Source organism: Carcharhinus amblyrhynchos, chromosome 27, assembly GCF_965287045.1.
Source record: "Carcharhinus amblyrhynchos chromosome 27, sCarAmb.v2.hapA, whole genome shotgun sequence".
Classification (NCBI taxonomy): Eukaryota; Metazoa; Chordata; class Chondrichthyes; order Carcharhiniformes; family Carcharhinidae; genus Carcharhinus; species Carcharhinus amblyrhynchos.
In genome coordinates this window covers 23,648,708-23,668,863 of record NC_137350.1, presented here as the reverse complement: position 1 = coordinate 23,668,863, position 20,156 = coordinate 23,648,708, and the positions used below count along the sequence as shown (strand labels likewise).

Here is a 20,156-nt window from a genome sequence, read left to right as displayed (position 1 = left end):
GCAAACTCCACACAGACAGGGACCCAAGTCCAGGAATTGAACTCGTGTCCCTGGCGCTGAGAGTCAGCAGTGCTAACCACTGTGTCACCGTGCCGCCCAGTTGGTGTAGTTGTTGTCAGACTGTGCCTTCATTTTACATTGCTGGTGTAGGTTTTTTAATCAAATATCTGAACAAAGACCATGAAAGAGCAGTTATTTAAGCGATTGCTGAAGCATGAGACAGAGATTCCTTGCGGCCCTTGTTATCCATTTTGCGATCAGTTCTTGTAAACTGCAGTTGACAATGCGTTGCTCAGGGCTTGAGTAAATTAAGGTCCTATTGTTAAAATCCACTGAGGATCACAAACAGCCCCACAATTACATTTGATAAGTCCTGTAACAAATGATAGCAAGAAATTTTTCTTCCTAATCCAAAGCTTTCTATTGTGTTCAGAAACATTATGCAGACGTGACTTTGTTTCATTCTGGATTTATTCTGCGAGTGATAAATGTTGATATTTATTTTGACTTCCAGATCATTGCTTAAACGCAAACTGTCCTCCAAGCAGTAAATGTGTGAATCTTTTTGTGTCACACAAGTGTCAATGTCCCCCGGGGCTCCTTGAAGACGAGGCTCGCTGTGTCACAGGTAAAGAGGAGTTATCAATGTTTTGCGATAATATCTACAGCAAACTCTTGATGCATATAAGCTATTTTTATGGTGCATGAGACCTAAGCCAGTGTGCCAGCTCCAGCTGAGAGGAAACTTGGCAAGATTTGTTATTACTTAATGACCCCAGTAGCGTCTAATATAAATGCAGCTTAAGATTTCAGTACATCGTGATGTATTTATATTGTGGTGTTACTTGATTTGAGTTATTGTGTAGTATTTCCCATGTTTGTCGCTGTCCTGTTTGTAGCCTGGATGTACCTTTTTTAAAAAACCAACTAGACATCCAGGCATAAAGCAAATTACTGGGGATGCTGGAATCTGAAACTAAAAGAGAAGATGCTGGAAAATCTCAGCAGGTCTGGCAGCATCTATAAGGAGAGAAAAGGGCTGACGTTTCGAGTCCAGATGTCCCTTTTGTCAAAGCCAAAAGGCATAGAAAGTGGGAGCTATTTATGCTGGAGGGTGAGGGAATGAAAAATGAGTCATAGCCACGAAAACAAGGGGAAAGGCTGCTAATGGCAGTCCGTAGAGAGAACAGAAAAGGTGTGGGTGGCCAAATGGCAGACAAACTGAAATGAGAGGGTAAGATGTGGGAGGAGGCAGGATAAAATTGTGAAACGGGGGTGGGGAATAACTTTGGGGGAAAGAGTGGGGGGGGGGAAGAAAAGTAAAGAAAGACAATAAAGAAGTAAAAGATAGAAAACAGTTTAAAAAATGAAATGAAATTAAAGGGGTCAAGATGGGGTAGAGCCAAACATCCAAGTGTGCTCCCTGCATGCTATTGGAAGCTACAACTTGATTTTTTTCTGTAATTCTCTGAGTAGTGGATATTAAATCGCTGATTCTAAATAAAAAGAACAGTTACCCATTTTCTGGCCACTGACTGCTATCAACTTATAGCTGACATCCGTTAAGGCACTTTGTGCTCTGGCTGGTTCATGGGTTTGTGTGTGTCCATTATGTCGTCTTCCTGCACTAACAGAAGCTGGTGCGAGTGGGAGAACAGAATCACTGCAATGAAGTCCTCTGCCTTTCTCCTCTTGACCAAAAGAAGGGTAACTATTGCCAAGTGAAAGTGGATCAAATAAGGAAAATGGGTCTGCAAAGACTCTTATTTTAATGTACTTTATAATCTGATTTTTTTTTCTTGTACGTTTAAGATCATCAGATGGCATTGACCAATTTTGGAGACATTCTGCCTTACACTGGTCTTGACTGCCTTGTAATTAATACTAAAAGTTACCTTTTAATATCTCCCAGTGTGCATTTGACTCAATTGTGGAACAGTCGCTGTTTTTGTGAGTCAGACCTTTTGAGGCGACAGCGCAAACCTGAGTGCACAAATGTTGACGCTTTCATGCAATATCTACTGAGACAGTTGCAAAGACGCTGTCCTTAAATTTTGATCATTTTATCCCACCTGAATCGAGGCTGTCTCTCCCTGTTCTCATTGCAAATCTTCTTTAATTAATGTCACCAAAATAGATGGCTGCCGTTTGACTACATTTCAGAATTAATTAATTGGCTGTAACATTCTTCGGGGTAACATGAGGAGATGGAAGTTGCTATGCAGATACTCATATCTGATACTTATAATGCGCTGTCTCCTTACAGTAACTCCAAGGCTGGTGTTCCTTCACCAAATCCAGATTTATTTACAATAATTAGTAATACTCAGACAGGTACTTCCCAGTACAGAGTATACACCATGAGTGCTGGTAACCTGGACAGTCCACATTATATACCTCTGCAGGGCTCCCGGATTGGGTGGCATTAACTACCTCCAGGGAGCTCGCATTCTGACAGTTCCAGCTCATTGGCCTCATTAGAGTTATTACACTCCTGATTTCCACAAAAACCTCATTTTCTTCATTCTCTGAAGGGCCTTTGATGTCCTCCCTTCCATGTGCAGTCATTTTCACTGATAAATTATTTTCTGTTGCAGATAAGGACTCCGTTAACTATCTGTATCTATTTGTAGAACATTTTCCAACTCCATTCTGCTTGTGGATCATGTTGGCTGGCAAAGTAAAAATGACAATAACAGGAATTCACAGCCTATAATCTCTCTCTTTCCCCCATGGATTCAACTCAGGAAGGCAATTGGCCTGTGACTTTTTATTGTTTTATTGGTGCAATTAAATACTTGTACTCACTGTCCAGGCCAGATGGTTATTGTCAAATGTTTTACTTCTATGTCTCTGTTTTTAGTGAGAACCTTCCCTGGAACCTTGCACTTAAAGGGGGTTACTTTTACGGATGACATGAAAGAAGTAAACTCAAAGGCGTTTTATGACACCGCAAACCAAATCGAGAAAGAGGTTAGTTGACTATCCAGCATGTTTAACTCTCTTTTCTTACATAAAAACATACATAGAAACAAGAGTAGACCACTCGGCCCCTTTTGTGCCTGTTCTGCCATTTATATGATCCCTCCTGCCTCCCCATATCCCTTGATCCCTTTAGCCCCAAGATCTATATCTAATTTCTTCTTGAAATTGCACAACAATTTGGCCTTGACTAATTTGTGTGGCACTAAACTCCACAGATTCTGTAGTCCGGGTGAAGAAATTTCTCCTCCCCTCGGTTCTAAAAGGTTTATCCCTTAGCCTCAAACTATGACTCCTTGTTCTGGATTCCCCCACCATTGGGAACATTCTTTTTACATTGCCTCTGTTAAAATTTTCTAAGTTTCTATGAGATCCCCTCTCACTCTTCTAAACTCCAGTAAATATAATCCTAACTGACTTAGTCTCACCTCATGACAGACCTGCCATCTCAGGAATTGGCGTGGTAAACCTTTGCTATACTCCCTCTTTAGCAAGAACATCAGATAAGGACACCAAAACTGCACACAATACTCCAGGTCTGGCCTATACAGTTACAGTAAACCACCCTTATTCCAATACTCATGTCCTCTCACTATGAAGGCCAATATACCATTTGCCATCTTTTACTGCCTGCTGTACCTGCATGCTTACTTTGAGGACTGATGCATGAGGACACCAACATCTCGCCGAGGATCCATGTCTCTCAATTTATACCCATTCAAATAATAGTCCGTCTTCCTGTTTTTGCTACCTAAGTGGATATACGCATTATACTACATCTGCTCTTTCAGCCTGTTCAAATCCCACTGAAGCAACTCTGCAACCTCCTCACAACTCACCTTCCCATCCAACTTTGTACCACCTGCAAATTTGAAAATAAAACATTTAATTCTTTCGTCCAAATCATTGACATATAATGTGAACAATTAGGGTCCTAGCGCACAACCCTGTAGTACCCCACTAGTCACTGCCTGCCAATCGGAAGAAGACCCGTTTATTTCAACTCTTTGCTTTCTACCCATCGCAGACATTCCAGCAATCCTGTGCACTTAACTTTACATAGTAATCTGCTAATGTAAGACCTTGTTGAAAGCATAAATAAACCACTCCATCAGTTCTCCCTGATCAACAGAGTTACATGCTAAAAGAATTCTAGTAGATTTGTCAAGCATGCTTTCCCTTTCATAAACTTATGCTAACTTTGCTTATGCCACTATTTTCCAAACACTGTTATGAAATCCTTGATAATGGACCCCAGCAACTTCCTTACTGCTGACATTAGTCTCGCTGGTTTATAGTTCCTTGTTTTCTCTCTACCTCCTTTTATGAAAAACAGTCTTACATTGGCTATCCTCCAATCTGTAGGAACCATTCCAGAGTCCAAAGAATTTTGCAAAATAGCCATTAATGGATCTACTATTTCTAGGACCACTTCCTTAAGTACGTTAGGATGAAGATTACCAGGCTCTGGAGATTTGTCCACCTTCAATCCCATTAATTTCCCCAAAACTATTTCTCTACTAATCTAATTTCCTTCAGCCCCTCACTAAAACTTGTTTCTTACAGAACTTCTGGCATGTTGTTCCTGTCTTCCTTTGTGAAGATAGAAACAAAGGATGAATTTAATTCCTCAGCTATTTGTTTGTCCCCTGTTGTAAATTCCCCCGTTTCTGACTGAGGAGCTTACATTTGCTTTTGTCAATCTTTTTCTCTCTATATTATCTGCCACTTTACTTTCACACTCTATTTTCCCCTTATCTTAATCCCTTGGTCCACCTTTGCTGAATTTTAAACTGTTCCCAATCCTCAGGTCTATTGCTTTTTCTTGCCAATTTGTACTCTTCTTTTTTTGAATCTAATACTGTCTCTAATTTCCTTTTGTAAGTCATGGTTTGGCCACAGTTCCCTTTCTACTCTTGCACCAAATGGAAATAATTAACTTCTGGAATTAACCCATTTGTTCCTTGAATGCCCACCGTTGCCTGTTCAGTGTCCTTTCAGTAATGTTTCCCAGTCGGTCCCAGTCACTGCCTGCACGCAGCACTGCAATTCCAGGATTACTTGTCCAATGGAAGTTTGATTATGGAGAATTGATTCCCTGGTGAGGTGGAACTTCGTTTAGTCACCGGTTACAAATCTCCTTCTACAGTTGTGGAAGAACCCAAATTTTCAGTCATGGTCCTTCAGCGCGCGTTGCAGGGTGACTTGTCATGACTGAAAACTTGGAAGTTTGCCCAAAATTACTGCCTAGGTAGAGAACCATGAAAGCGAGTAAATTGCACCTGGCATTGTGTTTAACGCTGCTGCTGCTTGCCTCTCCTTGTTTAGTTAAGCTCCAGAAAGGGGAACATCCTGCTGGATTTGTCAATGATGCACTGACCAACAGTGTATAATGGACAAGTCAAACATTTAGATAACATGACTAAATTGGTGGCTTGGGGGGAGAGGTGGAGGGGACAGAATTGTTGCTGTGATGCGTACCGATTTTGTCTGAGGTGCTGTTTTCTGCAATGTGTTTACGAAAAGCTAAGAAATGTAAATTGCCATGACTTTTTTTAGTAATAGTGTCCAGTAACGTAATTAAACACTTTCCTAAAGGAATTTTAGTTTGAACTATTCAGTTGACCGCAACAGTAATATTTCTCGCATTCCTGTAGGGTATGCATTTTCTCCCTCGCCCTCTGCTACTGCCACTAAATGTAGTAATTTTGCAAGATGTAACATTGTAAATTCAGAACCCCTTCTGAACAATTACTGTGAAAACTAATTATTTTAAGGTGTGAAAATGCTACTCATGCAGTCACAGATGGAAATGCTGACATACCTCAAATTTCTTTTTGTTTTCTCCCCATTGTAATTAGTTGAAGAGTTTTTTCAAAGGCGACAGTTCCTACTCCCAATCAATTGTTCGGAAACTTACGTAAGTATCCACTTTTAATATAGAACTTCAAGGTGCTGTGTCCTTCCGAACATGTCTACATTCTGTCTTTAACTTGAAAATGCATGTAAGCCTATTTAGATGGAGCAACAAGTGTGGGTTACCCTAAGGTTACCAAATTGGAATTTGCAAAGTGACCCTTGTAGAGCACCATCAGTGTAATAAAGAAACTCCACGTCCAATCAAATTGATAGAAGCTCCACAAAAGCAAACAATGTTCCAACAAAAGCTGTGCCCATGAGCAGGGTGTCGAGCCCACGCTCGTCATCTGCAGGAAATGGCGGAAGCTCAAGATGCAGTGAAACCCCAAACTACCCCTTGCCGGCATGAACCTGAATTAAATATATTTTAACACAACTAAACACCTCCCTCGCCGTGTATTGATCATGATAGGGGAAGACAGATGCCAGTTCTGATCATGGGGGAGGGGGGAGTGTTCACTAGCTGGGGTTATTTTGTTCACCCCAATCTCTATGGAGCTGGGCTTTGTGTGTTTACGCCCCATCCCGCCACATGATGGAGTGAATCGTAAAGAAAACGGCCTGTTTCTCTAGAGAAGTGCACACATTTTCCTCACCAGAACCGGCATGTTGCCAAATGCTGGCACACAGGTACAAGATGTTCTACACCCTGCAGTACCCATCCATTGTGGAAGCTGGGAGTTAAGACTCTTAAGTTTGTGCATTGCATAAACTAATGCCAATTCCTTGTGTGTTTATGACTACTTTGACTTTCTTCCCCTCGCCCACTTCGAGTATTTGTCCTCTGTTTCATTATTCAAGGCAAACCACTGTTGTCCTCAGGAATGTAACACATAGTATTTCTCAGGTTATGCTTAATTTCTTTTAAAAATGTAAAACGGAGAAAACTTAGTTGAACAATGAAGGTTTTCAGTGCTTCTCCCCGGGGCAATCCCTGAGGATTGAGGATGATTTGCTTCCACTCCAGTTCAATGGGTTCTCAAATGCCATCTGCCACATGTGAAGCAGGTGGTGCTTGAAGGGTTGGATAAATGGGCTGATTGGAGGTATGTGTGCTCTCTCCGTCACATCAGCTTTGCCTCTACCTGCTCCTGACCAAAATAATATCTTTGCCATTTTGGTCAGTCACAAATCCAGGGACTTCTGAGTCTGTGCAGATGTTTGAACTCTTTACAGGTGCTTTGAGGACATCTCCACAGTGTTTCACCCTCTGAAGAGGGTTCAGGGTAGATCTTCAGGGATCTGCTCTTGGGCATAGAAAATCACGTGCCCTACCCAGTGGGGCTGGTTTTGAGTGACTCGAGCTTTGGTGCCAGGCATGTTGACGAGAGAGGAATCTGCTCTTGAATCACCTTTCTTGCCACCAGATCGGGAGGAATTTGCAAAGGCCCCATCTGTGATACTTCAATGCTTTGAGAAGCCCACTGATGGTGTCTCAAGACTCCAAAGCATGTAGGAAGGAGGATCACAGCTGCCCGGTAAGCCATGACCACTTGGTTGGAGATCCTCAAATCCACTCTCGTTTAGTCAGCCTGAGGCACATTGGAGGTGGTGATGCATTTTGTCACCTCCGTTTGCCTTCATTGAGAAGAAGTGTCTAAGATAGGGGAATTGACCCATGTTTTCCAAGGAGTAGGGGGGGTGGAGGAAGGTTGCATTCGAGTGGTAAACCTGGCTCCCTTTCCCTACCTTTTCCTCCTTTACTTCAGCATAGTTCCCAAGCATCACCATTGTCTTGGTAACTTCAGAGCAAATCTTGCACTTGCATTCAGATTATGAAAGTTGATGGTTTTCAGAAGGGTTTCATGTATAGATATATTCTGAAATTCTAACTATAAAAATGTTGAAATATTTGGTTAAGTTAGAAGCGGAATTGACTTCATTAATAAACTGAAGTCTTTGTTATGATCTCCATAGAGACTGTTAACATTTAAAGAGAGGTTTGAAATCCCCATTACTTAGTGAATGAATTAATAGTCGCGTGGTAGTAAAGAACTTGGCTATTGCTGATCTAAGACATACTATTGAGGCTTTGCATCTTGCACTTACCAGCACAGACGCAAGAATACCAAATTTCAAAGGAGCCATCACTTTATACTGCATGAGAAAAAAGATGCTGATTAGTTGCCGGATGGTTGTAATTGGTGCCATGGCCATTGTACCCCCATGTTTTTTTTAGTCTTTAAAAAATGGTGTAACATTTGGAGACATTCCTTTATCCTGCAGAGTATAGGTTTCTGCATCTGGAATAAATGTCACTACTTTCAACCCGAACAGATAATCTAAACTGATGGTGAGTGTAATTCTCAGCACACTTAGGATTGTTCAGAAAGTGCTGTCCAATCACAGAATTAGTTCCTACATTATGTTCTAAATTTTGCAAGTGCAGTTTGGTTGAGTATAGTCCATATTCTCCGCCTTTGCAAACCACAGAAGGGATGTGTTGTTTGATACAATCTGCTAGTCACTGGCATCACACACTTGTTCATGAAGTCAATTCAGCTTCCAGCTAAATCAAATCCTTTAATCACAGTCATTGGAATTCTTGTACTTCACTCCTGTAGTGTCCTGAACATCTTTTTGGCTTGAGGATAGCATCCTGTTACTGGAAAACTCCACACTTGTGGCATGAAACTGTTGGAATCCTAGAATCCCTCCAATGCAGGAGGAGGCCATTCAGCCTGTTGAGGCTGCACCAACCACAATCCCACCCATGTGCTATCCCCATAACCCCCACACATTTACCCTGACACCTAGGGTCAATTTAGCATGACCAATCAATCTAATCTACACCTCTTCGGACTGTGGGAGGAAACAGGAACACCCAGATGAAACCCACGCAGATACGGTGAGAATGTGCAAACTCCACACAAACGGTGACCCGAGACCAGAATTGAACCTGGGTCCCTGGCACTGTGAGGCAGCTGTGCTAACCAGTGTGCTACTGTGCTGCCCCTAAATAGATACAGGCTTTACCTGTTGCTCAAACCTTTGAGATACTTTACCCTGGCAGGGTCATTTGAAGCAGACTGGGCACTTTTAAGGTCATCTTGGGCCCATTCATGAGGATAGACAATATACAGTGAGCAATGATCTGACCAGGGTGGCTATTATTCTGCAGGATAGTTTTGATGTGCCCTATTTCATGCATCAAGCTTGCATGGTGAGCAAATGGCTTGGGCCCTATTTATGATGTTCCTTTATAAGACCAGTCTTCCACCATGTGGAGCTGTAAGTATATTGACCAGTGAAGGTAGGCTTTTTATAGGACAGGACAATTATTATCATAAGACAATAAAGAATCAATGACTGGGTTTCAAATTAGCACATTGACGAAAAATTGTGCATTTGACTGCTCCGTTTCAAAGGGGCATTTACCTGTGGGATGAAGCACGTTCAGTAGGGAGACTCTTGCATGCACTGCAGATAAAAATATAGAATATCTGTTTATATCTTGGAAGTATGCAAGGAGTAAGAGGTTAGGTTCATCCCAATCGGGAACAGATTTCTTCTGGCAGCCAATGGAATTGTTAACATGGGCTGGCACAAGAGGAACCCATGGTAATGCCATCTTTTTTGGCATATACAATGTCATTAAGCGGAGTTGCTGGTGTTGGACTGGGGTGGGCACAGTAAGTAGTGTCTCAACACCAGGTTAAAGTCCAACAGCTTGATTTGGAATCACGAGCATTCAGAGCGCTGCTCCTTCCTCAGGTGAGCCTTCACTTACCTGAGTAGCCTGGTGTTGTGAGACTTCTTACTGTATCATTAAAGCAGAATTCAAATGCATGGGAGAATGTGTAAAAAGAATGCAACTACAAGATTTAAACACTTTGATTCCGTAATCTTTTACGCTGGAACGCAGCACAAAATACAGCTGCAACTCGGGACTAAAATCGTCAACTGAACCTTCCCTTTTCCTAATAGGACTTCCCCCAGAAAGTCTTTGGTCACCTATCGGGTTCTTGAAGATAATCCACTTCCGTGTGACCAACCCCAATCTTTTCCACAGCTGCCTCACAAGATCTGGGACCTTTCAGCTCAAACCTGAACTTCCCTGGCAAAATGAATTGAACAAAGAATTAGAACACGTCTCCCCCATCCGATTACTGTTAGCACTGTCCTCCTGGTTCACAGCTATTCCATGGGTCTCAGCTAATTATTTTGCTTTGCCTTCTGGACTCGGGAGCTTAAACACAAAAAATTATTTTGCTTTCGGCTACAAGTCTCAAATCTTGTGGCCTCTCCAAGCTTAGCCCTCTCTGAGCAAAACACACAGGTAAATTCTACACAAAAGGGCAATTTGCTGTAAACTTATCTCCATGACAACATGACATACATGGGGTGTTCCAAACAGAAATTTACATCAATTAACACTCGGCTTCAAAACCAAACCTTTTGATTCTGAGATCTCCATGACGAATTTAAATGTTTAATGAAGTCAGGGTAATCCTCCTTTGGTTTGTTGTCTGCAGGCCACTGGCTAAGTGAAGGCCAACTACCATTTCGCTCTCACTCCAACCTCTGATCTTTATAAGTACGTGGAAGAAGCTTTTGATGTGTAATTACCTTGGTGGCCTGGCACTTTCTGACCTTCAGAGATTCAGTTACCTTTCATTTTAAGTATTTAATTCCACAACAGTTATATTCTAATTTATTAATATAAATGAGGAAGCTGGATGATTAGTGTCATCTTAAACCTGTTGCCCATTGGCGAGCAATGAAGTTGACTGTCTATTATATGCAATTGCAGTTATTCTCATTCGCTGTAATTTGCCTTTTCAGAAAAGGGAGTGTTAATGCCATTGTCGACAACATTTTTGCACTTTCCTCCAATGTAACTGAGGAATCTGTCAGCGCAATGATCAAAGCTGGCATTGAAAATTGTTCATCCTGTAATCTTGTTACACGTGGAGACTCTTTCATTGGTAAGTTGAATGTTCTGTAGTGCTCTGGAGTTGCAGTGTATTTAGCCAACAATATGCTTTACTTTTGCAATTGCCTAGACATTTGAAAGAAAGCTACTCCATACAAGTTGCCTTCAGAACCACCGATGAGTACCTGCTCATGAGCAACAAATTTAGGCATTTTTTTTTGTGACCAAATTTTGTGTTTTGAAACACAAGTCAGATTGTTTTTCTTTCCACTTGCCTCCCTGCGTGCATACTTTCCAAAGGTTGGAGAAGAAAGAAAAAAGCTGTGTGCACTGTTTTGCTTTCTTGTTCTCAAGATTTTAAATTGTCTTTGTCATGTTCAATGCCATTGTTTATGCTGCAGGGTTACATTGAAGTTGTTAGCTCCCCAATAATGTTTGCAAAATTTGTTCCTGGGACCGTGCTCATAGCTATAGTTACCTATTTTGCTTTGGATAAAATGTATTTAATAGGTGGCGTGTTGGCACAATGGTTAGCCCTGCTACCTCAATGCTAAGGCCCAGGTTCAATTCCAATGTCAGCTGACAGTCTGTGAAGTTTGCACGTTCTCTCCGTGTCTGTGTGAGTTTCCTCCGGGTGCTCTGGTTTCCTGCCACATTCCAAAGATGTGCAGGTTTGGTTGATTGGCCATGCTAAATTGCCCCTTAGAGTCAAGGGGACTAGCAGAATAAATACACAGGGGTTAAAGGGGTAGGGTCTGGGTGGGATTGTTGTTGGTGTAGGCTTGGTGGGCTGAATGGCCGCCTTCTGCATTCTATGTATTCTATGAATCTATTTTTATTACTTAAATTGACTTTCAGGTTTTTTCCCTTGTTTTTTTTCATGTCTGAGCATCAACTTTTAACCAGCATTTTATCATGGACTGCGCTCTCAAATTCAGTCCATGCGAACGAACAACTCTTTGAAAGCTTGGAACAACAGTTGTTGGAATAACTTTGTTGCAGCTGTTTTATTCTGTGTAATTTTGGAACTGCACTGTGGAAGAAAATGAATATTAAATGGTCAAACATTTTAGAATATTTATAAAGACAACCACATTTACAATGCAACAGCAGCTTTATTTACATGAACTTTAGTGTGGAAAAGTGTGGCAAGATGCTTCACGGGAGGGTTATCAGCGTCATAGCAATGATAGGAAAGGTGATTAAAAGTTTGGTCAAAGAGGTTAGGCTTTAAGGAGTGTTTCAAAGAGATGGGATGTTCTCGGGAAGGAATTTGAGTTCGTTGTTTCGGCAGCTGAAAGCACAGCTGCCAATGATGGAGCAGTTCAAATCAGCTACGCGCGAGAGGCCAGAATCAGAGTGGTGCAGAGATCGCTGAGGGATTAGAGAAGGACGGTGTTACAGAGGGCAAGGCCATGGAGGGATTTGAAAAAGGACGGTGAGAATTTTAAAATTGAGCTGTTTCAGGAATGGGGGCAGATGATAGGTCAGTGAGCATGGAGGTGATGGGTAAAGTTGATTTGATTTATTGTCACATGTTTAACATAGTGAAAAATGTTGTTTCTTGTGCACTATACGGACAAAACATGCTGTCATAAAGAAGGAAACGAGTGCAGAATGTTGTGTTACAGTCATAGCTAGGGTGTAGAGAAAGATCAACTTAATGCAAGGTGGTCCATTCAAAAATCTGATGGCGTTAGGGAAGAAGCTGTTCTTGAGTCAGTTTGTAGATGACTTCAGACTTTTGTATCTTTTCCCCAAAGGAAGAAGGTGAAAGAGAATGTTCGGGATGTGCGAGGTCCTTAATTATGCTGGCTGCTTTGCTGAGGCAGCAGGAGGTCAGTCAATGGATGGAAGGCTGGTTTTTGGTGCCTATTGTACAAACTCAACTTTCTGAAAGGTGGACAATGGGATGTCAACCAGCTAATTTGATTTATTATGGTTATGTATTGGGATACGGTGAAAATTTTAAAGTTTATTTAATTAGTGTCGCAAGTCACCTTACATTAACACTGCAATGAAATTACTGGGAAAATCCCTTAGTCGCCACACCGTGGTGCCTGTCTGGATAAACTGAGGGAGAATTTAGCACCTAACCATTATGTGTTTTAGAGCATAGGAGAAAATCAGAAAAATCGCGAACAGTGGGACAGCCTGCAGACTCCACGTAGTCGATCACCCAAGCCGAGAAGCTAACCCGGATCTCTGGTACTGTGAGGCAGCAGTGCTAACCACTGTGTACCCTGCGCAAGAAACAGTACTTGGGTGGTACGATGGCAGTCAAAACATACCATTCATAGAATATATAGGAACAGAATAGAGTGCAGAGTATAGTTACAATTTGTTGTTTATTCCATTTGTTTGGAAATGTTTGAATTTTATTGAGTGGAAACGAGACATCTGTCTGAGATGACCATTTATAAAACGGGTTGCATTTATATAGCACCTTTCAATGAAACAAAAATATTTACAGGCCTGAAGTGGTTGTGTTGTATATCATTACACGATTTGGGACCAATGAGAGTGCCCATCGTGCTTTTAAAACTGGTGCGTCATTGAACTGTGCTCACAATGGATATTGGCTCTTACTATTTAACTGTGAGGAATTTACATTACACGTGACTAGCAAGTGAAGGGACAAAGTATTTTGAGTGGAATAAAGGTAACGCATGGATGAATTTGCTAACCATAGTTTGTGGCACTCATTGAAATAGCGTTCCTTTTGAGTGTTTGGAGTGGTCAGCATTTCAATCGTATAAGATATAAAAAAAACTAAAGTATCAATGAAAGAGTACAATCTGCAGTAAGAGCTTTGGAATGTGTTGAGATTCATTAAACTTTTTTCTCAATGGGAGCTGAAAGACAAACTGATTAGCACAATGTTGAGCAACAAAGGGAGTGACGAATGGGCTGAGATGTACGGAAGGAGGCTCCTGAAACAAGGAGTGCTGGAAACAAAGATCGACAGGTGCAGAAAGAGCGATAAGAGCAGATTAGACTACCGTTTGGAGGTGTTAAATTACAGTGAGAGAGCAGGGATACTGCCCTGGAATTCCTGTGACTATTATGTGAGTATTGTATTTCACATGGGTGAATTTGCAGTTCTGAAATCTAGCCCAACCATCATTTTGTTGGTAATTACCTCACTAGTACCATTATTCGTAATTGTCAAGTTCAACAAATTTTAAAAGCATTTACTTGCGTGTCATTACTTGGAAGCCTGAGTATATTCCACAAATTCAGAAGCCATTGCCCCATTGTTAGTAAACCTGTATTTTAAGACTCAGGTATTTGCTGTGCACAGCCTTTGCGAAAGGTTTGACTTTCAATCAAGTGTGGTTAATAATCAGTGCATTATGTGTTTTGATTTATTATTGGGATACACTGAAAAGTATTGTTTTTTACATGCTATACAAACAAAACATACCATTCATGGAGCACATAGGAAAGAAGGGAAGGACAGGGTGCAGAATATAGTGTTACAGTCATAGCTAAGGTATTAAGAAATATCAACTTCATATATGGTAGGCCCTTTCAAAAGTCTGGGACAACAGAGAAAACACTATTCTTGAGTCAGTTGATACATGTTTTCAGACTTGTATCTTTTTTCCTGATGGAAGAAGGTGGAAAAGAGCAAATCCAGAGTGTGTGGCATCCTTGATTATGCAGGCCACTTTCCTGAGGCAGTGGGAAGTTTAGAGAGCCTGTGGATGGGTGGTTGCCTTGTGTGGTGGGCTAGGCTATGTTCACAACCTTTTGTAGTTTCTTGTGGCCTTGGTCAGAGCAGAATCTGTACCAAATTGTGATAGATCCAGAAAGAATGTTTTCTATGGTGCATCTGTAAAAATTGGTGAGAGTTGCAAGGGACGAGCTGAATTTCCTTGGCCTCCTGTGAAAGTAGATGCATTGTTGGGCTTTCTTAACTACAGCATTAGTGCGGAGGAGAGACTAGGACAAGTTGGTGATCTGGTCACCTAGAAACTTGAAGCGCTTAACCATTTCCACTTCATCGCCATTATGTGGGGGCGGGGGTGTCCTCCACTTAACTTCCTGAAGTTGATGTCTATCTCTTTCATTTACTGACATTGAGAGAGAGATTATTGTCATTGCACCATTTCACTAGGTTCTCTATCTATTTCCTGTACTGCAACTCATCATTGTTTGAGATCTGACCCACCTACAATAGTGTCATCAGCAAACTTGAAATTTGAGTTGGAGTGGAATTTGGCCACATGGTCATAAATGCATAAGGAGTCGCCGAAGAAGTGTTACTACACTTACCATGAGTACCTGAGCGGTACAGAGATCTTGCAATGGGCAATAATGTTCAATAGTTACAAGGACGAGAAGCAAGATAGCCCATTACATTTTTGCCAGCTTTTCCATTCAGTAACGGAATGGAAGTGAACTTTACCAGCTTAAGTTGGTGCAGACAAGATGGGCCAAAGGGCCACCTCCTGCGTCCTAACAATTCTTGTGATTCTGTGAAACCTTTATGAACTTTACCAACAGGGATTCACAGAAAAGTAAGTATGAAAGTCTCGGGACTGCAGAGGAAATGGGACAAGCAGAGGTCTCGGAACTGAAAATAGAAAGCAAATGGCAAAGCCAAGAGCTAATGCGACACGTTGTACCTAAATGGAAAAATAAAAGATGAGGAGTGGATGACTGATGATGCAAAGTGGAAAGAAGAGAAGCACACCTGATAATCAAGAGATCGCCCAAAAGGGCTCAAAACCAATGAGTGATTTAAGGTGCTGCACAACTGAAGAGAGAACAGCATGCAACAGGAACAGGACAATGGTGACCACCACCAGAAACTGCCATCACAAGAAAAGCAACCACGCCATCAACGACAGGAAGACCAAAGGCAGATTATCAGACCAGACCGCATTTGAGGAATACAGAGACCTGCCTGGATACTTACCAGTCAGTCAACAGTTGAGTCAAGATCTAATATTGAGCTTTAGTATTCTGTAAAATAACTTGTATCGGTTGATTGTGTGTATGAATAAACACTATTGTATTAACGAGAAGTCGAATCGCAATTCTTTGTCCACCGAATAAGCATTAAAGAACACCGTACGACAGGTACAATAGTACAGTGCAATTGAAAAGAAAAATGAAGAAAAGTAACAAAAGGGGGATTTATCCAGAATTTATCTTGGGATCAAATAGTGGGCATCAGGTTAGAGGATGGACAATCAGGTGTGAAAAGTGAAGAGAGGATGTCTATGGACAGTCATTAAAGTTACTCAGTCTGTGTGCACCACAAATATTGAGAGAACTGAATTTGATTTGATTTTATTATTGTCACATGTATTAGTATACAATGAAAAGTGTTGTTTCTTGCGCGCTATACAGCCAAAGCATACCATTCGTAGAGAAGGAAATGAGAGAATGCAGAATGTAGTGTTATAGTCATAGCCAGGGTGCAGAGAAGGATCAACTTAATGCAAGGTAGGTGCATTTGAAAGTCTGATGGTAGCAGGGAAGAAAAGACCTCAAACTTTTGTATCTTTTTTCCTGACGGAAGGGTGTGGAAGAGAGAATGTCTGCAGTGCTTGGGCTCCTTTAATTGTGCTGGCTGCTTTTCCGAGGCGGTGGGAAGTGTAAACTGAGTCAGTGGTTGAGATGTTGGTTTGTGAGATGGATTGGGCCACATTTGCAACCTTTTGTAGTTTCTTGTGGTCTCGGGCAGAGCATGAGCCATACCAAGCTGCGGTACAACCAGAAATGATGCTTTCTATGGTGCATCTGGAAAAGAGGCAAAGTCATAAACTTGTGTTATACTGATGGCACAGCACTTGCAAAATATTGGGGATCAAGTAAAGTCTTGAAGTTTGAAATTGGATTGAGTATCAACCCAAAGGACAAAAGCAATGTTGGTTAGAAGGAATACATGAGAAACAACCGAGAGGGATGATGGCAGTATAGATCGTGTCACACTAGATAATTTTGTCTAGTTAGGACAAACAATAATGCAAGGCACCTGAAATTAGATGTAGGATGTATTTTTGTAAGGAAGAAGGATGTGTTAGCGACAACAACACAAACTTGTAGCATTCTATCATGTCTGCATCAGAAACCTGGGAAATAGACAGTAAAAAGTCTGACAACACCAGGTTTAAGTCCAACTGATTTATTTGATAGTACACTCACTAGCTTTCAGGTTAGTCCTTTCGTCAGCTGAACAACAGATGAATGAACATCGCTTGACAATCACCAGGCAAGACTGTTACCTTCCTGTTGGCGAACACTTCAGTGGTCACGGGCATTCAGCCTCTGACCTTCGGGCAAGCACCCTCCAAGGCGGCCTTCACAACACACGACAGCGCAGAGTCGCTGAGCAGAGACTAATAGCATGTTGCTATCATGCTAGCATGTCACAGTGCGACATGAACCCAAGATCCTTGTTGAGACTGTCCTCGTGTGTGGAACTTGGCTATCAGTCTCTGCTCAGCGACTCTGCGCTGTCGTGTGTTGTGAAGGCCGCCTTGGAGGGTCCTTGCCCGAAGGTCAGAGGCTGAATGCCCGTGACCACTGAAGTGTTCGCCAACAGGAAGGTAACAGTCTTGCCTGGTGATTGTCAAGTGATGTTCATTCATCCGTTGTTCACCTGATGAAGGGGCTAACCCGAAAGCTAGTGAGTGTACTATCAAATAAATTGGTTGGACTTAAACCTGGTGTTGTCAGACTTTTTTCACTGTTTACCCCAGTCCAACGCCGGCACATCCACAAATAGATAAAGATCAGTGGAAGACTGTAGAGGCCATTGAAATGATAATGTTAACGTAAGGTGTATGTTAGAAATCCCATTATAACAAAAGAGGGGCACAAAATTGCAAGAATAGAAATGACATCCAGAAAAGTGTCAGAATTTCAGCCATTTAAATAGAAAGGAGATGCCAGGATCTAATCTTCGGGGGAGGGGAGAGTGAAAATAACGGCTTTAAGATCTTTCTGTTCTGAAGATTGTATTTGTATTTGTAACATGTGTTTTAGATTTATTTCTCATGCTGGATACGGTTCTGCTGGGGTTCGGGATGTGGTTGAGGCCATCGAATGATCTCAGCTTTAATCAAATAATTCTCAAAAGGTCATCCAAACCAAAGATAGTCTACTGCATGCTGCAGTGAAGCCTCTGCACAAAACCAGTGAAGCGGTGTTGGCACCACAAGCAATTGTGAAACTTCCATGCTAATGTTTTCCACTTCAATTCTGTGATTTGAACAGGCCAAGTTTTGAAGGAGTCCTTTTGGCAGTTTGACTTAACCGTCATGCTGCTTTTGAGATGGAACTGCCTTTTTTAAAATGAATTTCTGCATACAGTTGGGGGAATTCTGCTCTTGGCAATGACATGTTATGCTCACCACAATTTACAAATGGGTCAGAAGTAAACTGAGGAAGCATTGTGTGGATATACTCCAGTGGGATCGGTCAATCTAGTGTCTGCTCTGGTGGTATAGCTCAGTCAGAGAGTATTTGACTGCAGATCAAGAGGTCTCAGGTTCAAGTCCAGATGTCCCTTTTTAGTATGTTTTAGGGTGGCACAGAGGTTAACACTGCTGACTCTCAGACCGAGGGACCTGGGTTCAATCCTGGCCTCGGGTCGCTATGTGTGTGGAGTTTGCACATTCTTCCTGTGTCTGCATGGGTTTCCTTCAGGTGCTCCAGTTCTCTCCCACACTCCAAAGATATGCGGGTGACGTGGGTTGGGCTAAGTGGTACGATGAGAGAAAGAGCTTGGGTATGGTTCTCGGTCAAAAAGAGTTGGTGCAGACTCGATGGGCCAAATGGCCGCCTCCTGCACTTGAGGGATTCTAGGATTCTGTGATCATTGCCTTTGTGGGTCATGTTCTGCTGAAGTTTTATGTTTTGCCTGAGGAAACATGGCTAAGGCTCCACAGCCACTAAATAAGTTTATGGTTTATTTATTAGTGTCACAAATAGGCTTACGTTAACACTGCAATGAAGTTACTGTGAAAATCCCCTAGTTGCCACACTCCAGCGCCTGTTTGAGTACACTGGGAGAATTTAGCATGGACAATGCATTTAACCAGCACGTGTTTTGGACTGTGGAGGAAGCCGGAGAAAACCCACACAGACATGAGATGAACGTGCAAACTCCGCACTGACAGTGACCCAAGCCGGGAATCGAACCCGGGTCCCTGGCGCTGAGGCAGCAGTGCTCACCAGTAAAACATACTAAAGGGGGCCCCTGAGAACAAACAAAAAAAAAGGAGTCAAACATGTTGTAACTGATTTTTCTTTTTTCCTCCACTTTCTCTTCCCTCTCCCCCATCCTTGTCTTTACACAAAATAGCTGAAAGCATATGCAGTCAAAACCCTTGCGACAACAGCACCTCTCGTTGTAAAGCAAACAATGGCATTGCTACCTGCAACTGTCTGCCTGGCTACTTCAAATTTCTTCCGTCTGATCGTAGCTGCAAAGGTAAGTGACGTTGTGCAGTCAGTGTGTTTTTGGGGTACGTTTGCAGTAACTTGCACTCGTATGGTGCCTATAGCATAAAGCAATCCAAGATGTTTCACAGAAGCATTGGGAAACATAATTTGACACTTGAGCCGTACAAGGATTCTAAAATAAATGGCCAAAAGTTTAGTCAGAGATTTTAAGAAATATCTTAATGGAGGATCTCGGGCACGTAAGATTTAGGGAAAATACCCAGTGCTTCAGGCTCTAGAATCACCCAGGACCTCAGCTGGCAATGACGGAGCGATTTAAAATCTCTGTGCCAGCATAAGAACAGAGGAATTAGGAGCAGAAAGGCAATTCAGCTCTTTCAGCCTGCTCCACCATTCAATCAGATCATGGCTGATCTCTTCCTGGTCTCAAACCCACCTCCCCACCTTTTCCCAAATCCCTTTTAACCTGTTTTTCAATCAAAAATATACCAATCTCCTCCTTGCAACTATTCAATGATTCAGATGCCACTGTGTTAAGGGGCAACGAGTTTGACAAATTTACAGCCCTCTGTGAGAAGTAGTTTCTCCTCATCTCAGTTTTAAATCGACCGTCTCGCCTCCCATACCTGTGGAGGAGGGTAAAGATTTCCAAGGAGGCCAGAGAGGTAGAGGGCTGAGATTAACTCATCATAAACAATGAGTAGGCAGCCTAAATTTTAAACTATCATGGTCTCCTTCCTGATGGCTTATCGTACTTTGTGTAATCTGGTCCATCAACCTTTTGAGGCCTAACTTGTCAATTAGGAATTCTTGTTCAAACTTGCTGTTCTGTGTCAAGTGGCATCACATGTTTTTAAAGTTATTGGTGAAAATATAGTCACAAATTGCAAATTCTCCCAGTGTGTGTGGGGAAGAGCCATTCTAGTTTTTATTCCCTTGGTCTTGGTAAGTA

General features: G+C 41.9%; 1 protein-coding gene across 1 annotated transcript in view; it reads left to right on the top strand.

Moving 5' to 3' along the window:
• Window positions 1–20,156, top strand: part of LOC145359159 (protein HEG-like) — a 94,381-nt gene that overhangs the window by 50,278 nt on the left and 23,947 nt on the right. Inside the window, exons 3-7 of the mRNA XM_080213586.1 lie at window positions 515–628; window positions 2,864–2,973; window positions 5,844–5,902; window positions 10,687–10,829; window positions 19,104–19,232. Of these exons, the coding sequence (XP_080069712.1) occupies window positions 515–628; window positions 2,864–2,973; window positions 5,844–5,902; window positions 10,687–10,829; window positions 19,104–19,232 (555 nt within the window). The remainder of the gene's footprint in view (window positions 1–514; window positions 629–2,863; window positions 2,974–5,843; window positions 5,903–10,686; window positions 10,830–19,103; window positions 19,233–20,156) is intronic.